At 38.5% G+C, this 19,486-nt stretch overlaps 1 protein-coding gene across 1 annotated transcript in view; it reads left to right on the top strand.

Annotated features, from left to right (window-relative positions):
• The window catches only part of LOC131056487 (DUF21 domain-containing protein At4g33700), a 98,534-nt gene that overhangs the window by 51,755 nt on the left and 27,293 nt on the right, over window positions 1-19,486 (top strand). The window contains exons 2-5 of the mRNA XM_059208123.1: window positions 4,357-4,433; window positions 4,568-4,651; window positions 4,843-4,956; window positions 5,163-5,249. Of these exons, the coding sequence (XP_059064106.1) occupies window positions 4,357-4,433; window positions 4,568-4,651; window positions 4,843-4,956; window positions 5,163-5,249 (362 nt within the window). The remainder of the gene's footprint in view (window positions 1-4,356; window positions 4,434-4,567; window positions 4,652-4,842; window positions 4,957-5,162; window positions 5,250-19,486) is intronic.

Genomic DNA, 19,486 nt, shown 5'->3' with positions numbered 1-19,486 from the left:
ACTAACAACAAAGTTACGTTATTTCTTAGTCCCACTGCATAAGTGGAAGAGGCTGGCTTAGCCGCCCAGTTTGAATATTTTGTAATAATGTCCTCCCGTTGAATAAGCGGTTGAGTTGATTGTAATGTTGTCCTCCCACTGAATAAGTGGTGGAGTTGATAGTAAATTTCATTTCTAGTCCTCCCGCTGCATAAGCGGTAGAGTGATTGTTCTTCAGTTTCCGGTATTATCCTTGGCTGGTTTAACGCCAAGTGATCTTCAATATTCTCCATATCCCATTGAAACGCGGAAGGGGCTGGCTTGCTGCCCGAACATTGTATTATTTCCAGTTATTTGAAGCTAACGATCCCCTCAACACCGTATGCTCTCACCTTCCCATATTGGGCACTTGGTGATCAGAAAGTGGAAGGGTTACAACTTCAGCATTATTGTATTTTGATTTCCTAACCTTAACGGGTTCTTGTTGTGATAGTAATTGGAAATAAATTGAAAAAAATGTTGGGGATACTACACTTCCGAAGTCAACAATGGCTGCCAGCGAATCTGAAGACAACCTGCAACTATATAAATTAACCTCTCAAAACATGTTGCAATCATTCAAAATATGCACAAATTTGATGAAAATCAATCTTGATGACGAAAGCAATCAAATTCGGGAACCTAGGTATGGCTGGTAAAAGTTTAATTTTCTGAGGACAAGAAGCCAAAATGAAGTTGCAGACCTGTGACAGCTCTCAAATGGTCTGAAAATTGACTGAAAATGATCCAAAAATGCCCCCAAATGCAAATTGCCTAAATTGGAGTTGGCTGGCAATGAAAATCTGAGTCTGAAAATGGACGAACAACCAACAATGGAGGTCACACCAGCTGTAACAATGGCGTTAAAACTCAGATCTGAAGTAATCACAGCACGTAGGGATATTGGCGACCACCAAACATGAAGGGAATCCACCAAAAATGGCACCAAAACACTTGCAAAACAAAATTGCCTTCCTCCAACTATGGTGCCACCTCACATAAATCTGAAAATGTCTCCAAAATGCACTTCAAAACAACAATTAAAAATGGCGGCACCAAGGAAAAATCACCAAAGTTAGAGGTGGAAACCTCAAACACAATAAACCCCTTAAGCAAAAATCGCGAACTTCACCCAAAATGGTGCCATCTCCAAAAAATCATGGCACTATGGCATCAATGGCAGCCACCAAACATGTCGCCAAGCTGGACAAATGGCAATGAGGAAAAATGGCAACAAGAATAGTCTTCAATCAATCACTTCACTTGGACACTTGTCCCAAAAATCGCCATCTGGAAAGGAAATCGCCCCTTCATGGATACACTTGGCAAACTCAATAATAAAATAAGGCTGAATCAATTCTCCCTTTTGAACTTGCTTTCACCATCAACTTTCACCACACAAGCAATGTGGGATAAAAAAACTTGTTCTTATACTTGCCTGGTAAAAACCGATTTGCTTTTAGAAGGTTGAAAACATTAAATGCTCATTGCAAATCATTAATTGTTTTTCTTCTATTTTAAATAATCGTTGCTTTTCATTTAAAAAAAGGCCCACTTATTAAAATATTTCAAAATTTAAATCAAAATGGCCTATTGGGGAAAATCAATCTAAGTAGGAATAAAAAAATCCCATTAAAATCATTTAAAATCATCAAAATATCCCCTTAGGGGAAAATCGATTCTAGTAGGGATAAAAAATCCCATTGAAATTCGTCAACGTGCACCAAAATGGGGTCTAGGGGAAAATCGATCTATGTCTGGAATGAAAATTCCACTTGAAACTTCGTCATTCAACACAAAATGCCCCTTGGTGGAAAATCGACCCTAGTCTGGATGAATATCCAGACTCAGAAATATTAAAATCTCTCCGTGGAAAATCGCCTTGAGTCGGGAATGAGTATCCGCACAAAAATCTTCTAAAACTTGTCACAAAAGGCCTGGTGGAAAATCGACCCAGGGGTGGAATCATCACAAACGTCATCCAAAACATTATCCGCACTCTTGGTAGAAAAACGAGGGTAGTCAGGATAAAACCCCAACACTTAGCCAAAATTACAACATCCAGGGGAAAATCGACCCTAGTGTGGATTCACAATGGTGGAAAAATGGGTCAAGTTTGGATTTCAGGGGAAATCCATGTCCAGTTTGGATTTTGAGTGGGGAAAATCATGGGTAGTTAGGAATATGAGGGGAAAAGCACCTCTAGTATGGAATTTTGACCTTTTAACCCTTAGAATATGGATTTTGATCTGGAAAATGATGATTTTTCCACTCTAGGAAACCTCAAAACTTAGTAAAACTTGATTGGACTTAGGCAAGTTTACCAAAAATTTGAGCAAAACACAAAGAAATCTATCGGGATAAAGTGTGAAATCAACTTGAATAACTTCCTAGGAGCGAGAAAACAACTCCAAAAGGTCTGAAAACACCTTAGCACTTTAAAATCACCGATGTGGACATTCAAAAACACGTTAACGCTCAAAGAGGTCTATACTTAGACAAAACTAGGATCATTTAAAATCTCAACTTTATGTGCTTGATCCTATAACTTCGAAAAACCCTAAACGACACTAGGCATGATCAAAACTCCGACATTGGGGCACAGGAAACACAAAATTACCCACTAAGCTGCCAAAACCCTAACCTAAACAATGCAGAAAGCAAGAAAAGAGGGGGTCCTTGTTAGCAATGGGGCGATGTGTGAAAAGGTCACAACAAGACTCATGACTAAAGTTATTCTGCTCCAATAGAGATCTTGCCTTTGTAGCTTTCACGGGACACATTAGAGGCCTAAGTGGTATTATTCCACTTTAGAAGGTGTACATGAGGATGAACTTCCTCAATCGAGTGGACGACCTCAAAGGATAGTCAAACCAATTTATTGTTCCACAGTAGAGCATTTTCATTTTGTTCTTTTTGCAAACCTATCTTTAGTGCTTGCTATCATGAAGGTTGCTCATGGAGATATTGCTTTTTGTTTCTGCACATCTCAGAAGCCAGCCATATTGTAATTTTATGACTAAACAAATGACCTCAAAGGATAGGCAAACCAATTGATAGTTTTACAGCAGAGCATTTTCATTTTGTTCTTTTTGCATATCTATCTTAAGTTCTTGCTATCATGAAGGTTGCTGATGCAGATATTTCTTTTTGCTTCTGCACATCTCAGAAGCCAGCCATATTGTGATTTAATAACTAAACCTTCACATCCTTTTGGTTTAATCATTAAGGAGGGTATTATTATATAATTATAATAAAAGTTTTTACGCTTTTATATACTAAGCAAGGTTGTTGCAGCTCATTAGTGAAGTTGTTGAACTTCATTAATGAGGTGGTTGTAAATTTGTAATAATAAATTTCTTAATCTATATGTTGCTGTGCTCTGTCCTTGAGGAACAAAGCCTTTTACTGTCATCTCTTTACCATTGTAATTTAATAACTAAACCTTCACATCCTTTTGGTTAAATGATTAAGGAGGGGGTATTATTATATAATTATAATAAGAGTTTTTACGCTTTTATGTAATAAGCAAGGTTGTTGCAGTTCATTAATGAAGTTGTTGAACTCCCATTAATGAGGTGGTTGTAAATTTGTAATAATAAATTTCTTAATCTATATGTTGCTGTGCTCTGTCCTTGAGGAACAAGCCTTTTTCTGTCATCTCTTTACCTTGTTCACAGTAGTAATGTCTTCTTATTGGAGTTTCTGTTATACTTCCTCAGATGTTTAAACTGGATTCAAAAATATTAAATAGGGCAAAAAATTATTTTTCAGTGTCAATATGGGGTTCATATAAAATGCGTGACTAATTCTGTATTTTACATAGGCAAAATGCATGTAGCAATTACATTAGATTTAAGTTATTGCTCTTAGGGTAATTCAAGCTCTTCTTTTAATTGTATTCATGTCAGCCGTATCTATACAGCATAGAAAGTTGGAGTTTTTGAGTGAAAGGGGATGCTTTGAAGCTGCTATCATAGGACATAAATTATACTGGATCTCCTTATCTTCAAGACTTCTAGTATTCATAATTTGATGTATTATTTGGTTTGAAATAAATAAAGTTATGTTTCTAATTGTTTTGTAGGATAATCACCAACTCTAACACAGTTGCTTGTTTCAAATAGAGTTTTTATGTTGCTTGCATAGAAATAAGTTTGGGATCCCTTTTGTTGTCTCTTTTCTTGTGGATGATAGATTCTAGATACAGGTTGTTAATTTTACTTATTGAAGTATGGCATTTGTCCTAGATGTTTTTATACTGTTGATGTGCTTGCCAAATAAAACATTATAATGTAATTCTGATGAACATTGATGCTACTGATACATTTGTGACAGCTAAAATTATGCCTGTGGTGAAAAAACAACATTTATTGTTGTGTACGCTTCTGATATGCAACGCTCTTTCTATGGAGGTATCTAGGACTTTAGCAGAATATTCTTAAGTCCAATTGCTTTTGTAGATTATCCATGATACACAGTATGATCATGCTGACAGGCCCTGTCAAAAACTGAGTTAAATTATACTCATTATGGTCATGTTGGGCAGGCACTCCCTATTTTCTTGGATGGCCTACTGCCAGCGTGGGGTGCTGTTTTAATATCCGTGACTCTTATTCTCTTATTTGGAGAGGTAAGGTGATTTGACAGCATCATTTTACCAGAAAATTATCTTATCTTTTTTATTATGCATTTTTTAATATTTTTATGCTATCTTCAACAGGCTGTGTACCATTGTACTTTATTCCAATGTGTATGCACGTGAGAGTAATGTCAAGTGGATAATTTGCCGATAAACAGCTAAGATTTCATTTTATTGAGCAGATTATACCTCAATCCATTTGTTCTCGATACGGTTTGGCAGTTGGTGCTACAATGGCACCTGTGGTTCGTGTACTTGTTTGGATCTGCTTTCCAGTTGCATGGCCAATTAGTAAGGTGTTATGTTAATCCTTTTCTTTTTACCAGCAAGACATTATAGTTTCTTTTATTTCAACATCTAATTGAATCAGAAATATCAAATGTAGAATTTTTTTGTTCATTTAATGAAGCATGTTTTGTCAATATCAGCTAAATTGTTATTTTAAGTTCACAGAGTGCCTTTCTTCCACCTAATAATTTTATATTTAACAATAATGCTGTAGCTCTTGGATTTCTTGTTGGGCAAAGGACATGCTGCTCTCTTTCACAGGGCTGAGTTGAAAACATTGGTGGATTTTCATGGAAATGAGGTATTGTACATTAAAATATAAATAGTTTATTGGCATATTACTTCCTAATTGTTTAATTTATAAATAGGTTGGAAACTTGGTAGTCTCATGTTTGATTTGAGAAACTGTATGTACAGAAGAGGTCCACATGCCAGCAGGGTCATTGGCATGTTATCTTTGACTTATTTAATTTTTCTTTTGTTAAAATTTAGTGCTACATTGTAACAATTATCAATTACAAAATCCTTAATTTTGTTTACAATCTCTCGTCTCAAAATTTCTGTTGTAGCTTAATGGAATTAAAGATTTCTATTGGGAATTTAATCCTGAGTCTTAGAACCCAGTTCAGAAAAATGGTTTTGCAGTTTAAACAAGAAGACACCTTATAACCTGAAATGATCACAAAGATTCATGTCTCTTTATATGTGTACTCTCACACCAATGAATAAGCATGAAGAGTGCTTTCTTTTAGTATTGCGCATGCACTCTGCTGAATAAGTCATATTGGCTGGTTTGCCATCTAGTGCCTTTCCTTTTAATTGCAGCATCATCATTAATTGTTTGTCCTATACATTATATGCTCTCACCTTGCCCACATTGTTGTCTTTTGGTGATGAAAAAGTGGAAAGGACATTGCAGCGCATCTTACTTTTTGTTGAAGTATTTTTAGAAGAAAATTAGGGGTGGTTATTACATACTTGTGATAGGGAGTTGTAGGAAGATTTCAGCACTTTACTTAAATGATTGAAGTGTTCTAGACCTTTGAAAGGTTGTAGAGTGATGCCCAAATTGCTTCAATGATTGGATTGTTGATTAGCACCTATGATAGGTTGCTGATCTGATTTTTTTTCATCTAATTGTTTAGTTTTAGTGTGTTCTAGTAGCTACAAACATGACCATTCTTGGTCTCAGAGGGTGTGGCCATTGAGAGGGGGCTACCAATTTCAATCCTTGGGAGTGTATGTTGCCCATAGTTGAAGAAATCTTTAGGTCTATGTGGAAACCACGCTTGCAGTTCTTGATGATCCTATTTAGTTGGTTGGACATAAGAAGAAGATGACCAAGGCAAAGGATATCATCTTGGATTTTGTGAAGAATCATTTGATTTCTCACATTTTAGGAAAATAATCAACAAAGGAGATGCATGATGCCTTGACCACTCTTTGTTTGTTAGAACATGAACATTTTTTATAAGATGTTGCTAAAAAAACAAATTGAGTGCGACCCACATGAGTGACATAGACATGGTAGCCACTTTCCTAATGAAGATCACATAAAATTACCAAGCCCAAATTAACACCTTCAAAACTACACATAACTCCATGGTGCACATCATTTTTCGTGATTTTTGAAGAGGAAAAAACAAATACTAACAAAGCCATAAAATAGAGATTTTTGAGTCTTTGGCCAACGTATGATATCAACCAGGGAAGAAATTTGTACAATGGTTGATTGTTGTGCCATGTATTGTATGTGCCTAATGATGTAACTAGGTCGTGTTGACGTGTTTTTTAGGACAATGTCTAACACAGAATAAAGTTACCAATGGTCACCTTACTCTCTCTTGAACAAAATTAAATCGTATGCTAAGATTGCGATAAGATCAAATGACTAACTCCAAGGTTCCCTCGTGCAATGGACTTGACTCAGTCGGCAGATGTGTTTGTTTGGTAATCCAAGGGGCCTTATGTATTTTAAAATGATTATGACGAATTTGTGGGTTCAAGGACAACTTCGCGAATGATTTACAATAAAAGTTCTCTTCTTTTGGATTTTGGATAAAATATGTGGAAAGTAAAGAGGGAGGGTTGAGAGAACTACGCTAAATCTAATCTATTCCTATGAACAAAGAGACAAGATCACTTATGCAAAATCAAACCATGCTTCGCTTTGCTAGCATAGCACAACTACACGAAGGGGGTGCAATCTTCAGGGATTGTGAAATAAACTTTTCAAATCATCAATGAATGCCATCAATTCGAACAACACCCACTCAATAATCGAAGTTAAGTCCACATATAAAGTAGGCTTAGATTAGCCTTACATAGTAGGCAACAATCAGCTGCAGACCAAAGGTATGAGCTCCGATTTTACAACAAGCTATCCTATCAAATCCCGTTCATCTAATAACTTAAAAGCAAGTCTAATCTAATGAAGAGAGAAAGACCATGCAGATTGCTAAAATAGAACAAGAACACACCATCAAATTGAACAATGTATTAAGTTTGCTACTTCTACAATCTTGTTGCAACAACCTTAGAAAACAATCTCTCCTCCCTTTACAAATGAGGGGGGTCACCCCTTTATATAGGCCTCATATCCAAAGCACATGCAAATCCTAATTAGAGTTTTCCCCAAAAGATTCTCCACTTAAGATGCAACAAGGTGGGAATTAACAATCATGAAATCCATATACAATAAATTCAACTTTGCCCAAAATGGCATCCATCTGTGCATTAAATGCACCACTTACATCAAGTTTTCCCAACATACAATGAATATTCCCCATGCAGAAATAAATGCCCATCATTCCTCGATGCGATGACAACATGTGGAAGGAATCTATCATAAAATTATAAATACGGCGGCTGCATGCAAAAGATGCTCCATAAGTTTGCCATGCATTGATTGGTCTACCACTTGGTCAAAATATTCTTGCCGCCACTACCCAATCAAAAGATTCTCATCCTAGAATGGACGACTGTTGGCGCGTTCATTAATTGCATATGTGATGAATTTGGAGATGACAGCTTCCAATTCACCCACAGTGACACTTGGTGCACTCTCAATTTGGTACTCCATCAGGGTGATTTCCTCTTTGCTCTTGGAGAAAAGGTTCTCCCACTCTACCATCGTTTCCTGTGCTTTCTTCATAGTACTGGAAAATGACGAAACATTTTCAAAGTATTGTTTGGAAAATGATCCGAAGAAGAAGAATTCATGCAGTTGATCTCTCAAGAAGTTTGCTGTCACTTTGTTCTCATTTAGCTTCTTTGCGAACAATGCTTCAATCACGCTGATGATTTCCTCCTGCACCCTCCTGGTTGAGTCCTTCAAAGCTAAAGACTCCATGCTGAATCTTTCTAGAGCAAACAACACAAAACAACTGTGGGAAGTCATACATCTCGTTTCCCATTAATCAATGTTTTCTTCGGAATCTTCTTTAAAGTTCCGAGTCGCGAAATGGTGAGGTCTTGATAGATGCGAACATCCTCCCAACACAGAATAAAATACCAAGGTATCTTATCCTCTCTTGAACAAAGTTATTCGAATGCTGAAGATTTGCCTAAGGATCAATCGAAATAACTCCAAGGTTCTAGTATGTAGGGTCTCTACGTGTGGATAAGCTTAGTTGGTTTGATATGATTATGCTGGATTCACAAAGGGACTTACGTTTGATTGCCTGAACGCTTAATTTGCTGGAACTTGAGACCTATCTACTAGCTAGGAGATAAACAAAATGGCAAAAGATACAGGGTTGAGAAAAGCCTATTCTAATACCTAGAATGTAAGAACATAGATGAATGACTATATGGAACCCTACTGGGCTAGGTCTCACCATCAGACTGAACAATTTGACACAAGCTCAGTGCAATCTTCTAAGGACGTTTCAAAGACGTTCGAACCATTACCGCCAAACATTGGTCACCATTCAAGTTAATGCATAAACAATGAGTGTAGGATGATTCGAGGTTAAGCTCATATCGATCCAGTTGACCACACAAGGCACACTCACAATCAATAAGAGGCTAGTGGTATGGACTAGGTGGATTCCACACGAGTGCATTCAACAATTTTCTCCCTTCAATCTAACTATCTACCATCTAACATGAAGATCCAACAAGAAACCATGCATATTGCAAAAAAAAAAACAACACATTTCACCATAACTTCAATGAAAATAGAGTTCATTCACAATTTAGGCAACCATTTTCTTGCCTTCTCTTCCTACTCTACTCTAACTTCTATTCTATTTGATATTCTATTCTACTTACTATTAGCTATTAACTATTAACTGTTGCAAATGAAGAGCTTGAGCCTTTTATAGTGCTCTTAATACAGTTCAACGACTCAGATCAATTTGAGATCAATGGCCGAGATTACAAGATGGAAACCCTAATGAGGGTTTGTTACAACAAACTCTCTTAGCCAATGAGAAAATTACATTCAATGTTTGCGAACCAATAGGACATTAGGGAAGGTACATTGGAGTTTGTGCATTCATGTATAAGCGTGGTTCATTGAATCTGGACATGCTGATGTGGACCCTTCTGATTGGAGGAATAGTGATTGGGATGCCACCTTGTCTGGTACTTGGTTTGTTAAGGAATGTTATATCTCTTGATATTCAATGTGATGATGATGAGAAGCTAACTTTAAGTAACTCTTCTGAAACTTTCTGCTTCTTCAACGTACCCTTGCACTAACCTTGGTTGATCCTCCTTTGTCCTTGATGTACTTGATGAATGATGTACCTTTCCTTGGCTCTCTTGCGTTTGATGAGTCTTCACTATCAAGTCTTTCCTTCTTCTTTGGAAGCATATCTCTCCTTGAAGTGTTTGTATGATCCTTTTCTTGACGTACTGTGATCTTCTTAAGGATAGCTCTAACACTTGAAGTCCCTTGATCTTAGTAGCACTTTGAGTTTTCTTTTATGCGTTTAAGGTGCCCTTGAGGATGATGAAGCTTGAAGAAGTCCTTCTTGTCCTCGCGTGATCTTCCTCCAACTTGGTCTTGTTGATCTGCAAAACAAACAAAAGATGATTAAGTATACATGATATATTCGTTCTAATATAGCATTTCTTATTTCAAATCTTCAACAAGAAAGCATTTGAATCCATTTTACTTTGATTCTAGGAGGAAAAGGCACACCTCTTGAGCAATTCGCTCCTGTACCCTTGAGAGGTACATAAGCGATCCTAAGAAATACTTCTAATTTCGACAAATTGATCAAGGTTCACAGGAAACTCATGAAGTTGCAAGGTCCAAATCACCCCTAAAGAGACTTTCAAGACATTTCTCTTATGATTTAATGCAAGGTACCCTCCCTCAACACAATTCACTTTGGTACCTGTTGACGTGTATTTTATACACCATCATACACAGAATAAAATACCAATAGGCATCTTATCCTCTCTTGAGAAAAAGTCTCTAACTGCTGAAGATTCGCATAAAGGATCAGTTAGGATGACTCCAAGGTTCTGGTTAGTAGGGTCTCTACGTGTGGACAAGCTTCCAGCGGTATGATGTGATTTGCTGTTTCCTTCAAGGGGTCTTACGCATTCCGAAAGCTAAAGATTTGCTAAACTAAAGAAACTTTCAAAAAATAACAAAAGAGTAAGGTTTGAAAGAAGTCTAATCTAGTCTAATCCTAAGAATGACTTAGTGTGGACAAGACTTGGCAAGATTCAACCAACTTCAATTTTGCCATAAGATAACAACTCAATTGAAATTAGTGCGATCTTCTAAGGTAACAAAATGATATTCAATACATCAAAGATCAAAGATACTACCACGAAGGTACATATCTAAGATACAATAATGATTGAAGTTTAAGGGATTCAAGGTATTCTCCAGTCGACCACGCAAGGCGTTCCTACAATCAGCAAGAAGCTAGTGGTTTGGATTACGAATCCTACCAAAGATCAAGTCTCACACTATGTCCTTCAAACTAACACACTACTTTGATTGAGCATGATTCAAGTGGATTAAACAACCATGAAGATAACCAAGAAAGTTGCAACAAAACACCATAACTTCAATATTTCATTGATTTTCAAGTCATCATATACAACAATTGCTTGAATTCCTTTCCTCAAAACTCAATCTTGCTACAAAATAAAATTGCTTCTAGCTCTAATCTCTCTAATACAACAAACTCTTTGATATCTAACTATTACAAATGAAATGAAAAATGAGGGTATAAATAGCATCCTCAATTACAATGAAAGGTCCAGATTGAAAGTAGATCAACGGTCAAGATCATGACACCTAAACCCTAATTAGGGTTTGTTACAAATGGCCTCCTTTTTACTGAACAATATTAAATACATAGCCAAATATTAAATTTGGCACAAAAACCTAGGAGACATAAACCAATGACAAATAAGATGCCATGTCATCTATAACAACCTTTCATCTAGAATCTTATTCCCTTTCCAATGTTCTTTTTTGGCATATGCAATGAATCTTGTCACGATTCCTTCGATTTCTGCAATTGGAATCTCGGGAAGATTCTTCATACTCTCTTCCAAGTGGATGACCTGATCGAATGCATCTAGAAGAGCTGCGTCCCAAGTAGATTCAAGTTCCTTTGTTCTTTCAATCAGGAGCATGGTGGCAAACATCTGATCATATTGCTCATCTGTAACATTAGCGTCCTTGCAAAAGATGACCTTGATTCTATCCTCTAATTCCTGCATATCCACATCTGTCTCGACCTCGATCCTTCTGCCAAGAATGGTACGAAATACCTCAAATACCCTGTCCTGGATCGGATTGATCACCTCCTCAACTTGGCTACATCTAGTACTGATGTCCTCAAAGAAAACACTCTTCATATGGAGTAAGGTTGACCACTGAAGCAAACTGTGAGGTCCTCCATCCATGATCTTCTCTTGTGCTAAGACCTTCCTTGATGTGTGTCTAATAACTTTCAAGACAGGAATGATAACATCTTTGGTATGGGCAAATGCGGCTACTGTTATCATCAAATTGTGGATTATCTCAAGAACCTGGATAGCTTGATGAATAATCTTCATCATCCTTGTTACAAATTCTATGGCCACTGTATGAGATTTATCCATCCAAGTACTTGTACGCTGGACCATATTCCTGAATCTTTCTGCCTCATTGATTGATTGAAGTGGAAGTGCTTGCACTGGTGACCTAGCTGGATCCTGACGTCCCAAAGGTTCATTGATGTGACTGAAATATGTCCTCCATGCACCGACCTCTCTCTCAAGCCTTCTATTCTTCTCCATTTCTTCTCTAAGCTTGTCTTTCAATGCTTCAAATGAATCGGTGGCATCATCCAACGTCTGTTCTGCTGTGGATGGTCCTAGCTCAAATGTCTGTATATCATATTCCTCTGCTAGGATCTCACCTTCATATTTGTCTACTGCCGGTGTAGCTATCTGCAGTTTTCTGGATCCAGTCTCATCTCGAATCATCTTGGACATCTTGGTAGCCTTCCTCTTTTCTGTTACTTCGTGTGAACGTCCAACAAGGCTCTCTAAATCAATTGCGTTGTCCTCGTCCTCTACTACGATCACCTTGGTTAATCTTTCCTTCAACCAATCTGGGATAGCTGATCTTGTCTCTTTTACTTGTATTTCTTTATGCACTATTTCTTCTTGTCTGGGAGGAGATGTGATTTCGTTGTCTTCTTTATCTTCATCTAACTCATAATCTTGGAGAGATCCATCTGGTGACCCTTGCTGTGCCTGTCCTTCTTCCTGCCTGTCGTTCTGTACCATCGACTCCATGGATTCTTCCACTTGAAGTGTCCTCTTCTCTGGTCTAGAAGAAGTACCGGATGATCGATCTCTGTTGGCCTCTGGTTTCTTCTTGGAAGATTCTCTCTTTCCAGGTCTCTCTTTCCTCTTCGAACCTCTTGGATGGAGATTGCCCGAACCTCTTGGATGGAGATTGCCCTCACTGGCACATCGAAGGTTACCTTCACCTGAATTTCTAGGATTAGGATTGCCTTCACTCACACTAGCTCCACCTTCGGCTGGTTTCTCTTCCAAAGTGAAAGTCATAGCTATACCTTGTTCTCTCAACTTCTGATGCTGTACGTCAACCCATCTGCGAGTACAAGACAAGACTGGAGCCATTAAAGTATCTAGATCCACGACCTCGGGCTCATTCCAATCTAACCTTATCGATTTGCTTTCTCGATCATAGGATGACTGGATATGCCTGCAACTGTCTTGAGCTTGGTCGGCCACTCTATAAATCCTGCATTTCCTGATGAAATCCAAAGGCAATCTAGAATGCATTTTCCGTTTCACTTCAAGATCATCTAAGAGATTCATCATAAAATCTTCTATTTGGTACTCATGCCTAAACTTTCTGCCGACCGTCTCCTCTAAATGTCCATGTGGATCAAAGCTTTCTCTCAAAGCAAAAGATGAAAAAGAATACAAGGCTAACTCCTTCTCTGCATCATCCATGGCTAAAGCATTAGGACATACCTCAACTGAATTGCCCAAAATGATAGGTACTGGAACTCCATTCTGATGTCTGTGTCTGAATGCCTTCGCATATGCTGCCAACTGCCTTGTTACTTCAAGTAACACAATTCTGTCTGTCGGATATCTCGGCAACATGTATGGAGGTAAAGGACATCCATGCACTCTAATATAAGTGAACTTTGGAAACTGAATAAACCAAGCACCGTACCTCTTGATTAATTCCTGTGCATCTTGAGATAACCTGTTGTGAATCCCACCTTGCAACGTCCTTGTGATGTTCATCGTGAAGGTATCATTAACTAGCTTGTAGTTGCTTCCTGGCGGATGATGCAAGTAGGCATAGGAATCACAAGCTCTGACCTCGCCGGGTCCTCTTCCAATCACTCCTCTGTGAGGTAGTCCTGCGTACTCAACACTCCTAATCAAGGCATAGATGACGTATGAACTCATGTGGAAGGACTTAGTAGCCTTGAGTCTCCTCAACTGTACGTCTAAGCAATGGCTAATCATCCTAGCCCAATGTATCGTACCTTTTCCCTGAACAATCACCTGGATGAAGTAGAACATCCACTTCTCAAAATAGAAGGCGTGAGAGGCTCCTGTAACTCGATTGAGCATTGTAATCAAATCTCTGTACTCCTCCTGGAAATCAATCCTGTGCGGTGTGTTCGGGATCTTGCTCAGACGGGGACGGCTCTTAAGTAACCAGTTCTTATTGATAATGCTTAGACAAGCATCTGGATCATCTTCGTACATTGACCTGGCTCCTTCTATGCTCTTGTATATCATGTCCCTGTGCTCTGGAAGATGGAAAGCTTCACTTATAGCTTCCTCTGAAAGGTACGCCAAAGTGTTTCCCTCATTGGACACGATCGTTCTGGTCTGTGGATCATAGTGACGAGCACACTCGATCATCAACTCATGGCACTGAACAGTTGGAGGAAAGCCGGCCGCCTTAATGATGCCACTCTTGATTATTCTCCGGGCGACAGGTGATGGCTTGCCAATGTAAGGGACCTCTCGAAACTTCTTCGTGCTGAAGTTACCCAAGTTGGTATCTCCAATGTGGCTCCACTTCGACACGATCTTAGTCTCCACTTCTTCAGTCTTCTGATCTTCTTTCATGAGAGCTGAGCGACTGGTGGATGCTCCCGCCTTCGGGGTCGCCATACCTACACAACATTTCATAATGAGAAACTAGATCTTGCAATAAATAACATGGATTAGGGAATATTTTAGGAAACTTCATGATAAGTCTTTGAGTTATCATTTCCTAAAAAACGATTGAGCTAGGAATTCAAAATTCAAAATTCAAAATTTAAGCTATGACGATCTAAAACTTAAAACAATAAAACCAAATCGCCATACCTCACGAGAGAGCTAACTCTAGAATGCAAATGAATAAAATCGCCTAGGCAAAATTGATATTTCAACGTGATCTTCAAATAAATGTCCTTCTTATCAATATCGCCACCTTTGATATGTCCTTGATGTGGTCTTCAAAGCAACGTTCCTCTTTGTCAATTTCACCACCCTTCAGGTCTTTGACGTGATCTCCAAGTTCGCTCAAATGTAAACTTCAAGTTCGTAGCGCCTTGGATTGATGTTAATGCCTTGGTTAATACTTCGCACCACCTTGAATATAATTCGCACTTGAACACAATTTCGCACTTCTCCCTTTGTCTTCCAAATCGCATGTGAAATGGCAAAAAAAAATGATAATGTGAAAATGAAGATTTTCACCCTTCTTTTATAGCGCTTACCTCTCACCTCCATATAGGCCGGCTTGGTAATTAATAAGGCAATTTAAACGATTTTTTAATAAATAACAAGGGCCGACCTTCATAAAACAATAAAATACCAAGCGCTCCCTTTGATTTTTTATTAAATTAATAATTAATTATTAAATGCCTTCGTTTTTTAAATAAATTTCGATTTTTACAAGGCGAAATAATTAATTAATACCAAGCGCAAATATTAAATGCCATTTTAATTGGATTTTCAAACTTTATCGAATTTTAGCATTTAAATAAATTAAAAAAATGTTTATTTAGCGCCAAAATTTTGAAGATGGGAAATACATACCTCATCGCCCTGGTCCCTGACTGAGGGACAGGAGCGATCCATCACTTTGTCTTGATTCTTGCAATTTTTTACGTCCAAGGTCTCCATCTCCACGTTGAATTTGCTATTTTTGTTGGGTCCTTCGAGCTAGATTGACTTGCATGTGTGAATGAGCGCCTTTGGATGTAATATCGCCCTGGTCCCTTGGAGAGGGACAGGAGCGATCCTGGTGTTTTTTCCTTGATCTTGCATCTTTGATCTCAAATTTCCATCACGAGGCGAATAATAACCTTGTTTCTTTACTCCACGCTTGTATCACTTGACTTTTATGAGGCATTTAGACGTTGGAAGGATCATCGCCCTTGTCCCTTGGAGAGGGACAGGAGCGATCCTTGTCTTCTAGCTTAAAATACTTCGTTCTTGATTTTAACTCCACATTCATCACCTTTCAAAAGACGTCTCAAACCCTTTGCAACTTTGCTTTAACGTGATCTTCGAAGGATAACTAGTAACTTAGCAAATATCGCCCTGGTCCCTTGGAGAGGGACAGGAGTGATCCTTATGTCCTGGCTCAAATTGGCAAACTTTTGATCTTTGTTCTTCATTCATTGCTTTCCAAATGGTGTTCTTTACCTCGCCTATCCTTGCGTTGTCTTGATTTTGAAGGAGCATGAGTGTTTTAATGAGAATCGCTCTGGTCCTTGTCCAAAGGACAGGAGCGATATAGCTTCCTTGGCTCAATTGCTAACATTTTGACGTTCAAAACCCTTGTATATCATCTTCAAAAGACACCTTAGACCTTGTATGACCTTGCAAATCATTGACTTAACGTGATTTTTGCATGAATTGGCCAATATAATCAATATCGCTCTGGTCCCTTCCTGAGGGACAGGAGCGAACTTCAACATTTTGAGCTTGTCCTTGTTTCGACCAACTTGCAATTACTTTTATCGTGTAAAATAAAGTCCCTCGATCCTTCTGGACATTTGGAACGTGATCAATTTTCAAAATTTAGAGCCTTTATGCAAATTTCGCTCTGGTCCCTTCCTGAGGGACAGGAGCGAACTGGGATATTATAGTGCAAATCTTTCAATGTTGGCGACCTTTGATGTTTTGTGCTTGATGAAGATGCTTCGAAATGCCTTTGCCACCTTGTTCTTCGCCTTGGAGTATCTTAAACTTGGAAGAACGGCAATATAATCATCATATCGCCTTGGTCCCTTGGAGAGGGACAGGAGTGATCTTGCTCTTGTGGGCTTCATCTTACTTTATCATCTTCGAAAATTATCTTCAACGGATTCATCATACCTCCTTTCTTGCCTTCAAACTTATAACTTGCTTGATTTTTGCCCGAATTTTGCCTTATGAAGAATTTCGCTCTGGTCCCTTGGTGAGGGATGGGAGCTACAAAGAACTTCGCCCTGGTCCCTGACTGAGGGACAGGAGCGATTTTTACATTTTGAGTCATTCCCCTTTAAGACGGCACTTCAAGTTATATTCATTTGATAAAACATCTTTCCTTGGACCTTTTCAAATCGTCAAGTCATTAAAATCCTGCAAGGACAAAGCAATATTTGATTTGTAGCTCCGGTCCTTCACTGAGGGACAGGAGCGATTTTGCTCCTACAGGCCAAAATATCAAGATTTCACAAATTTAATCACTTCACAAGGCGAAAACAAATCATTTCAAATGCCCGGGATCAAATATCAAAAAGGTCAAAATTTGGTCAAAATTACTCAATTGGACAAAATTCACATTTCACCTTCAACACTTAGACAAATTTAAGCTCTGCACTCAAAATTTCCAATTGAAAATAGACCATTTTGGCGAATTCATTACATTCAAAATTGCATCCTACGAAAGAAGGCTCAAAAAGCTCTCAAAACTGACTGGATTCTGGCCTGAAAAGACGGCAATTAAAACCCTAAGGCTTGACCCTAAATCCAGACAATTGACTGACTAACAAAACCCTAAAAAGCAAAGCGAAAGGCAAGCAAAAACAAGCAAAAAGAGGGGGTCCCCATTTTAAATGGGGCGATTTGTGAAATGGTCACAACAGTACCTTTGGAAGGTACATGGCTTCAACACAAAGTTGCTCCTGTACCTTTGGAAGGGTCAGGAGCAAACTAGGCAATTTCACTTAATTCCCTCATCATCACTCATTCTCCAAGGCTTTAGACTTCATAATTGTGTTCCCTTGAGGCATTGATAAGTCTTTTCAACCCTAGAAAGGAGCTTAGGAGGAAGAGTCCTTCTAACTTAGGTGTTATTCATGTGGTTTAGAGAAACTCGCTCCTGACCTTTGGAAGGGTCAGGAGCAAATTTGGCCTTTTACTCAATTCTTCCTTTAACTTACTTAAAATTCCATCTCTCAACCTTACCTTCATCAACATTAAGTCATTTGCCTTCGAAATTACTTAGGAATAGGTTTTGGTCACTAGCTAAGGCAAGATTCAAGACCTCCTAGGAATTTTGCTCCTGTACCTTTGGAAGGGTCAGGAGCGAAATCTCTCCTTTGTCTTAGTTCATCTCTTTTTTTTTCTCGTCACATGGCCTTTAACTCAACATTCTGAATCCTTCTCCGACCAACTACAAGATCTACTGAACGTTTTGAACGAGCTAAGGGATCCTTTCAAGAGGTTCGCTCTTGCACCTTTGGAAGGGCCAGGAGCAAAATTCCTTCTTTGATTCAATTCATTCACCATTCCTCATACCTCACATTGGACTCAACTTTTGAATCCTTCTCCCACCATAACCAAGTCAATTTGCCCTCAATTTGGCTCAGAATGAGATCGATTCAATGCCTTAGGTGAGATAGGAGGTCCCTTAAAGGATTTCGCTCCTGTACCTTTGGAAGGGTCATGAGCGAATTCCCTCTTCTAGGTTTAATTCATACTTCTTTTCTCATAACTTGCCTTGTCTTTTCCAACCCTTCTCTCATCAAGATCATGTTAATTTGTCCTCAAATCTAATCCAAGTGGGATCCATTCAATGTTCTAGGTGAAGAATTAGGTCTTCTCAAGAATTTCACTTTGGTACCTTTGGAAGGTACATGACCCTCTAAGAAAATTCGCTCTTGTACCTTTGGAAGGGTCAAGAGCAAATTTGGCAATTTTGGTCAAATTCCTAACTCTTTTATCATTCCATTTCGTTTCAATGTCCTTCAAAGGCATGCACAAATCAACTTTCATTCATCTAGGCGTGGAAACAAGGACTTTAATCCATACTAGAAGGAAGAGAGGGTTCTAGGGAAATTCGCTCTTGTACCCTTGGAAGGGTCAGGAGTGAATTCAGCTCTTAAGCTCAAATTCTTAACTTTTCTTCCAAATTTCTAAGTCCAAGCTTGTTCAAATTCATTTTTAAGGGCGAGTTTAAGTTGGTCTCTCTTCAATCAATGCTTTTGGAGTGAAATTTTATCCGAATTAGGAGGGCAAAGGGAGATCAAGAAGAATTCGCTCCTGTACCCTTGAAAGGGACAGGAGCGAGTTTGAGGTTCTAGCTCAAATTCTCCAATTTTCGTCAAATTTTCAGCTCTAATTCTCATGGTCTTGCTCCTCCATAGTGGGAATGAGTGAATTTTGTATCAAACAAGGCCTAGCAATGAAGTATTCTATCCAAATTTAGGGAAGAAGCTCTCATTTGAAGAATTCACTTCTGTATCCCTGGAAGGGTCAAAAGCGAATTTGGCAATTTTACCCAAATTCGTCATGGTTCATGAACAAAATTTGCTCAAATTAATGCCCAAGGTCAGATCTAAGTTCATTTCTCCTTAGTTGATGTTTTGATGCAGGAGTTTAGCTTGATTGAAAGGCAAGAGGGGAAGTCCTGACAACACTCTGACTCAAACGACTCACACCTTCATTCACATCCTTGACTTGACTCAATGACATAGGTCTCAAAAGGCAAGGCTAGACTCCTAGCATGATACGATGACTTCCTCAAACTCAATCAAGACTCAACCCTAGAAACAAGTCTCAGGCCTAACCAAGGGGAGG

Source organism: Cryptomeria japonica, chromosome 7 (genome assembly GCF_030272615.1).
Source record: "Cryptomeria japonica chromosome 7, Sugi_1.0, whole genome shotgun sequence".
In the NCBI taxonomy this organism is placed as follows: Eukaryota; Viridiplantae; Streptophyta; class Pinopsida; order Cupressales; family Cupressaceae; genus Cryptomeria; species Cryptomeria japonica.
The sequence above is the reverse complement of the archived record's forward strand: the minus strand, read 5'-3'. Positions and strand labels throughout refer to the sequence as shown.